This window comes from Rutidosis leptorrhynchoides, chromosome 8 (assembly GCF_046630445.1).
Source record: "Rutidosis leptorrhynchoides isolate AG116_Rl617_1_P2 chromosome 8, CSIRO_AGI_Rlap_v1, whole genome shotgun sequence".
Lineage (NCBI taxonomy): Eukaryota > Viridiplantae > Streptophyta > Magnoliopsida > Asterales > Asteraceae > Rutidosis > Rutidosis leptorrhynchoides.
The window spans coordinates 12,455,467-12,463,892 of NC_092340.1; the positions used below are offsets into that span (position 1 = coordinate 12,455,467).

The window sequence follows — 8,426 nt, forward strand, 5'->3', positions numbered from 1 at the left end:
AGCAACACATGGTAAATTACACAGTATTACTCCGTATTGTTTATTAATTAATTTATAATTTATTAATTAATTTATAATTTATTAATTTATTAATTAAAGCTAACTGCTTCGGAGTACAAAGATGGGACAAAATGGGTGGTGACTTAACGCGCCGATGCTCGCAGTAATGTTTTCCTGTAACCCATGCTGTTGGGTTGACTAGTCAAATATTAACGATTTATGCATAGGTCCCACTGGATGGTTTTGACAGAAAAAAATTATTTTTTCCATTTGCAGAAACTTGACTTGGTCCCACTAGATGGCTGATAATCAACCGACCCTACTCGATGATTTGACTTTTACTGTCAATTTTTATATCGGTACATCACTAAACAGTTATGAATTTAACGGCAGAAACAACGCAACTAATAGTGGAGTTGTTAATTAAGTTAAAGGTTAAACCCAATCAACACACGAGTATACACGTATTATACTCGCAACAACAAATGAATAATAAACAGAAAATGAACCAGATAACAAAACAATAACATTACACAAGGGTTTTAATTGATTATATTCGATCTTCGGTTACAATGATTATATTCGATCTTATTTATGACAACAATGTGATCCCGGTTGATGCGAAACTGATCCATCTGAAATTACACTTGATGTCCAATTTCCTTTTTTCCCACTTGGATCTTAAGGATCCTAATGAGATCTTATTCAATAACATATTCTAACTTTTCTCGTTTGATAGTGACACTCAACATTCACATGCTCTATGATATTGTATAATACAAATTTTTTTTTTTGAAAGGCAATATTTATTTTATTTAATCATTACTCAGAGGTACAATATCATCACAACATTACAAAACTCACAAAGGAATCACAAGTCAACGATTGTCAAGGTGCCAAGATAGCAGTTAACAAACGTGAGGTATTAATTACAAAGCATAACTCGAAGGGTTGTGTAGCCAATCTTGCCATTTAATATTCTTCACCTTGCATTTCTTCGCGATCCACTCGAAGCATTTGACTTGAATTTCGCTAACCGCAACCGGAACATTCCAACATTTGTTCTTGAAAACTTTGTTGTTACGGTTTTTTCAAATTAGATAACAAGTCGTCCATTACCCCTTGCCAAATAGACTTACCTAGATCCGAGAAATTGTGACTCGTGTCTCCACTCAAAAGATCAAGAATGCCGCAACTTGGGATTGGTCCCAACTTCCACCACTCGAATATTTTTACCCATATGTCCTTCACAATCTTGCACGAGAATAAGGAATGGTCTAAACTTCCGATATCATCGTCACAAAGTGGCTAATGTATCGAGTTTAAATCGATTCCTCTTTTGTAAAGTTCGGGCAAAATTGGAAGCCTACCTTTCCTTGTTCTCCATACGAATAATTCTACCTTTTTAGGGGTAAAACTATTACGCAGAGTACTTAGCGAAGCATTGTTTCCTTGAAGCGAGATGGCATCAATTAGCTCGGTTAAGCACTTTGTTCTGAAACGCGCATTTGATCCCGGAGCCCAAGCCCAAAAATCAGGAGTATCGGGCCTGAGCGAGGCCTGTTGCAGCATCCTGTTTAGATCCTGTAGCTCATCGTGGGTCCTGCCCACCACCTCGCGAGTCCAATTCCATCCTCCAGCCCATTTTTCCCCATCCCATGCGACTCTGTCACGAACCTTGACATCTGCAACAGCTTCAACTCAAAATAGCCTTTTGTACCTGTTTTTTAATGACATACCACCAAGCCAAACATCATTCCAAAAGGAGGTAGAAGCCCCGTCACCAATATTCTTGATAAAAGAGCTTCTAAATCCAACCCCGAGCGAGTCAATGTGGTGCCCCGTTTTCACAATATTGGACCACACCGAATTGTAAGAAAAAGTTGAATTGAGAATATCCATATTAAGACCACCCGCAAGCCCGTAAATACTAGAGATAACCTTGACCCACAAAGAGTTGGGTTCGGTTTTAAACCTCCACCACCATTTGCCGATACCAAGGTTTAACCCTCCTTTCTCGAAAGGAATAAGGGTTTCTTTCCATTTTATCCATGAAATTTTATGATTAGTATACTACAATATTTTTAAAGATGTATGATAGTGTACGAGTAAAATTAGTAGTGTAGGGATCCTTATATAGCTTAATTGAGGTAAAATATAATTGTTTCCCTTGTAGTTATCCATAGTAATCATCTTATTATTATTAATTTTTTTGTCTTAAATAAATTATTTATTGGTTTGCTTTTCAAAATAAATAAATTATTTATTGTTATAAAGCAATAGACTTCTTATTTATCTTTATGTATTACTTCAATCTTTAATATTTAATATTTAATATATAATACAATGTATATTTGTTTTGGTCCTATTTGATTTTAGATGTATAACCAATTTATAAAAAACTTATTTTTGTTTTACTTAGTTCTTTTTTTCCCTTGCTTAAAACACCTCTTTAATGTTTTAAACAATAAATTGAAGAAGGAAACGGTATATGGAAAAGGTACGTGAATTAGTGGAACCTGAATTGTTAAGGGCCCAAAATTAGCCCATATAGAAGGTGGCCCGATACGGGGTTTTCTTTTAGATATTTCTTGACAGTAGCTAAAGATGGTCCGAATGATAAAAATCAATTTGAAATTGCTTCTACGAAAAGTATATGGAATATTATCAGAAAACACTTTAACAGGACATAGAATACATGGGTATATTTTTCTTGAAGGATCTCAATTGATAAGATGTAAGTCGATATACATTTTAAGATGCAAAAAATTATCAAAATATACATCTATCGATGATCATTACAAAAACTAAAGAGCGTATAATGTCCCTTATCAACATCAGCCGATCGTGACCATGATATGTCCACTCAGCACACTATTTTCATTAATCATCTTATGAGCATTTGAAGACGTGTGAGTGTGTGACCCTTTTATTATTTCCACAACCAAATAAGATGATATGCTTGGTCCAAAACATGGAGTTCCTTCAAACTATATACTCTGTAATAAACAAAATGGAACATAACACTTCATACAAATCCCTACGTAGTGACGGACAAGAAAGTTTATTCACCGGGCAAAAAAAAAAAAAAAATTTTAAACGGACGTTTTTTTTTTTAAAGGCGTAACAATTTTTTTTTGGCAAAATATGAAGATTTTTGAACAAAATATAGAGGCATTTGGGCAAATTTGAAGGTTCTGGAACAAAATATGAAAACTTTTAGGCAAAAAAATTCCACCGAGACAAAAATAAAAAATTCAAAATTTTTGCGCTAAAAATTTCAAATCCATTTAGGCACCCTCCGTCACCCTTCTGTATCCGCCCCTGTCTCTACACCGTTAAACCTAAACATTTGACATATACAACTAAAAGTATGACTTCCTAAAACAAAAAAAACCAAAAAAATTTAACAGAACATGACAAGCGTATGGTGCTCCTAAATTCCTAATGATGTGTGATATCGGCTAAAAAGTCGCGTTTTCACCTCGGTATTAAGGCCCAAAAACAAGAAAGATTCGAACTTTGTCGGCAAAATACCCACTTCGTCGGTTAGAATCGAAGAACAAGTAATTACGAAGACGGTGCAAAAAGAATCAAGAGAATCGGAGCTAAAACGAAGATTCTAGAGCGAAAACGGTGAAAGACAAGAAATCAAGTTACGATCCAGGGAACCAGCAAGCCAAACGGCTTGCCAAACGGGCTGCCAAACAACCCGCCAAACGCCCAGATCAAACGGCCTCGTTAAAAGACTTGCCTTAGCAAATAGACCCTGCAAACGGCTTGCCAAACGGCCATGGAAGTCAGCTTGAGGGTCATGGAACCCGGTCAGTGTTGATTAGTACACTGCACCATAACTCGGTCTCAAGCATTGCACCCCTCTTGAGGGATTCTTAGTTAATTAAGGAACTGTTTGTTTAGACATATAAAGGATTGGACCGTTAGGATAACCGAACGTGTTCATGAAAGTCAGCTTGACTTGGTCATGGTGTTCTTTATGGTTGAACTCTTTTTAAGGGCCTAACTATCTTTCAAAACCAATCATTAATGAAAGCATTGAAACACATCACGTCTCTCGGATATGGTAAACCATGTATTCTATTATGCTTAAGAAAGTTTAGACCATTGTGGAATGTTAATATGTCACCCAACCGAGTCGCTCAATTGGATGAGCCGTCTGAACGTGTATGCCTGTAGTCAGACTGCACGGGCGCCGGGGGTAAGGGACGTTGCTGTCTATTCAGAATCTTCAAGCCTAGCGCAGTACCCAGTGACATATCTTATGACAGGGGCGTTTAGGACCAGTGTAATGAATACAAGGCCTCTGCCTATTCATGAGCCAGCATTCCATAATCTCGGCAGAATAACTGATGAAGTCATAGTATGCACTCACTTTAAACTTATCTGAATTACGAATTTTATCGCATTTACTTTATCTGTATTATAAATTAGAAAATCCCAAAATTAAGTAACCACTACTCCTTCCTAACTATCTTAGGCTTAAATATAGGTTCGATTTTACTGATATCTCAAAAATACAACTCTAGGTCATACTTCCCTTACTCATACTAAGGAGTAGTACGATTTAGGCCCCGCTAAATATAAATTTAAAACAGTACCCACCTCCTTGGTGGTTGATTCTGGCGCGCTGTGGGCCGACGACACCGCACAAACAAAACTGTGACGCCCCGTACAAAACCATCGTGTACGGTTCATCAACAACAGGATCATTACAAGGTCAAACACTATATGCTGTTTGAAAATTAGTTTTGCATTCATAAAAAGATAGCGTTTTACAAATGATAACGTGCTTCTTATGAATAGAAGCGTTAACATAAGTATGTGACCCAAAGGTCGTTACAAAGCCATTGTTTGAAAAGTAATTTAAGTTACGAATGCAAAAAAAAAGTTCCATGATTGAGACATCTCTAAGTAATGCAGCAGAAATCTAACACATCAGGTCCGTAACAGCAAGTCTATAACACCAAGACAGCAAGTCTAACAGCGGAAGCAACAACGTCTAAGCACCCAAGAAATACACGCTTAAAAAGTCAACACGAATGTTGGTGAGCTATAGTTTGTTTGTAATCAGTAAAGTATTGTAGACCACGAGATTTCAGTGCTTCAACAAGCAGTTAAAATTAGTAATTCAAATCAGTATGATAAAGTGTATGCTTATCCGTGGGCACCCGGTAACTAACTTAACGTAATAGTAATACCCCCTAAAAGTACACTTGGCGATTGCGTATGTCCTTGAAGTATCAAACACCCGTTAAATGCTAGCGCGACTAGCCTGAGTGGGGATGTCAAACCCTATGGATCCATATCTAATATTCGCGTTCACCGGTTCAAAACCAATAATTAAACGTTACCGTGCTAAGGGGAATGTTTATGCCGTTATATAACCCACACATATGTAAAGTTTAAGTACTCGTGTCAAGTAAGTAAAACATAAAAAGCGCATGTATTCTCAGTCCCAAAAATAGTATAAGTAAAGAGGGAAGCTATAACTCACAGTGAATAAGCAGTAAAAGTCGATACGAAACGTATGCAGGTTGTAAGTCGGTCCGAAAGGTCGTCAACCTAAGTCAAAGGTCACTAGGTCAGTATGTTGTCCCAAAAGGTTTAAAAGTGAATAAATTAAGTTTAAGTGTCATCATCGACATCATCATTATCATCATCATTCATCAACACTAAGGTAAGTTTAACAAGAATAGAGATCGAAACAAAAGGCTGACTTCGGGAAGCTGTTACGACCTCTAAACAAATCGAAAAGACATGTAGTCAGTGGCCATGGCTCCATATGTGAGTCCTCTAACAGCTGATCAATTTTTAGAACCTAACTCGTGTTCATTTGACCGTGGCGACGGTTTAAGTTCGAGTAGGTCAGAAATTTCAGCACAACGTTACAAAGGCGTAGTGACTTTCGGTAGGCTATAAATCCTAAACCGTATATCGGATTAAGTCGAGGCCTAAACGGAAAGTCATCTAATCAAAACGAACTATCTGAAAATCAAGTTTCCAGAAGCCCAGGAGTCTGATCATACCCCGAAAAACAGCAAACAAATGCTCCGGTGAGAGTCTTGGTGCTTGATGCTCATCATGGTTCTCATCCTTGATGCTTGTAAGCTTCAAGTGTACAACTCTTTGATGTTTTAGCATCACTTTGACCAAGGTTCAACCATCAATACACAACTAAGAGTAAAATCTATTATTCTACAAGTTCTGAACATCAAGATTGCCTCTTTATTGCATAGATCCAATAAAGCTTCAACATTTGTCCTTTTACACAAGTTTATGCATCTCCATCACATGTGATGATGAAGACTTGATCTTTATCATCACAACAAACACAAAAAGGTTCCAAGTAAGTGAGATCTACAATAATAACTTAGATCTCAAGTATTAAGAAAACTCTAAGCTAGAAAGCTTGGATCTTTACAAGATTAATGAGACCATATGCTAGAAAACTAAGATCTTTAACAAAATAATGAAACCCTAAGCTAGAAAGCTTGGATCTTTAGTGTTCTTGAAGATCTTGAAGCATAAAGCTTGGATCTTTAAGATACATGAAGATCATAAACACGAGTTTTGATCTTTATAACAAAACAAAGAAATCACAAGCTAGATCTAACAAGTAAATGAAGATTCCAAGCTAGAAAGCTTGAATCTTTCATGTTCTTGAAGGATTCAAACCCAAGTTTGATTCTACAAGATATAACAAGATCAAAAGATAAAAGCTTGATCCATTAAATGATAATGATGATGTCGACTTTATGAAGAAGAAAAGAAGAAGAAAATTTAAAACTTACACTTTTTAGAGTGAGAAAGACTAGAGAGAGAATTAGAGAGTAAGTGTGTGTAATTTGTAAATGAGAGCAAGTGTGAATTGTGAAGAAATAGCTTGGTATTTATAGGAAATAAGGGTGGTGGGGAGACTCCAAAACCGTAGCCTTTGGGAGGGGACAAGGGGGACCAACTTTTGCTTTTTGGTTAATGGTTGTCTAAAGTTGGTGCTTATGTTAAGATCCCATGCAACATTAAGGAAAATACTTAACAAAAATGCTAGTATGTTCCCTCTAATAAATGAGCATTTGTCTTTCATTATTATGGGTCACTAACTTAACATAATTGGGCTAATTAAATAGTCCACTAGCTAGTGTAGGGTGGGCTAAAGTCCAACAAGGTAGAAAGTCTAACAAAACTAACTAGTGTGCTCTAGTAAATTACTAAGCGTAATTAAGCATAAAAAAACCCAAGTAATTGTTATTATAAAATAACAATTAGTATTTCGTAGTCATAATATTCCGATTATGACCAAAGTTAAACGTGTACCGAAATACATAGTTCGTTTCAAACGTCAAGTGACACCAACGGTCGTAAAAGCTTTCGGGGATCAAGTTTAGTGATTACACACTTAATAGCACGTTGTAAGATATTAATGAGAGTAATTAATCATTAAATAAGATCCCAGAGCATAAAATATCTCATTACGCACATATGCGCAGTTTCATGAAGGCACAAAGCACAAAAGCAAGTCGGATAAAGCCGGGTCGTTACAAAAACCGTCCGTTTCGGCCGTATCAAGGGGGAGTCTAGTTTTTGGCACCGCTGCCGGGGAACTGGTATCAGGCAATACTGCTCTTTATCAAACTTATTCACAAGCATTTAGTGGTGTCTAAGAAAGACAATTATACACGGACTTGGTTGTTGGATTTTCCGAACAGTCGCCAATTATATTGGGACCAAAAGGATCATGCCTCTCCGTAGTCGGCCTGGCCACTTGGTTTGTTGAATAGTTCGTGCGGAGTTCTGTTATCGAAATACCAGAAAATCAGTAGCCAGAACCAAAAACATATTCAATCATACGATAGTTAGTTAGTTAAATTAGATTACCTTAGACTAAGACTACTTTAGATTAGACTACATTAGACTAGTTTAGCTTACCTTAGATTACTTTAGAAATTTAGTTTATTTGCTAAAAATTAAAAACAAAAAGGCATACCCAGTGTATGACCTAAACCCGATCTAGATCAGGGCCGTTGTTATTCGTACCTGATCCAGACACAATAATCTCTAAAGCACGCAAGGAAGCACGAATCAGAAATCGAATGGCGTTACGCGTCATTTAGCAGAAAATACCAAACCCTCAATTGAAGGTCGAGGAGGACCGATCAGATTTTCGGAGATTCAAGGACACTCGTTCGAGTTAAAACATCACATCATCCAGCTCATCCAGAATAGCTGTTAGTTTCATGGATTACCGAATGACGATCCTAATTCTCACCTTGATAAATTCATATCTCTTTCGAACTCCTACAAACAGCCAGGGATAGGACAAGATATAGTCCGGCTATACTTGTTTCCCTATTCTCTCACTCATCATGCTCAAACCTGGTTCGAAGGACTGGAAAAAGATTCCATCACAT

The 8,426-nt window shown here is 36.9% G+C and overlaps 1 protein-coding gene across 1 annotated transcript; it reads right to left on the bottom strand.

Annotated features, from left to right (window-relative positions):
* Positions 1-1,308: 1,308 nt before the first annotated feature.
* On the bottom strand, positions 1,309-1,902 carry LOC139863160 (uncharacterized). Its single transcript, XM_071851808.1, has 2 exons — positions 1,740-1,902; positions 1,309-1,685 (listed from the first exon to the last, which is right to left on the bottom strand). Exons 1-2 carry the CDS (start codon positions 1,900-1,902, stop codon positions 1,309-1,311), a joined length of 540 nt encoding a protein of 179 aa, XP_071707909.1.
* Positions 1,903-8,426: the final 6,524 nt, after the last annotated feature.

Excerpts from the sequence above, each read along its gene's own strand:
- LOC139863160 (XM_071851808.1), bottom strand. The coding sequence starts at position 1,902 with ATGGATATTCTCAATTCAACTTTTTCTTACAATTCGGTGTGGTCCAAT. Across the intron at positions 1,686-1,739 it reads GAATGATGTTTGGCTTGGTG|ATGTCAAGGTTCGTGACAGA; the intron begins GTATGTCATTAA and ends AAGCTGTTGCAG.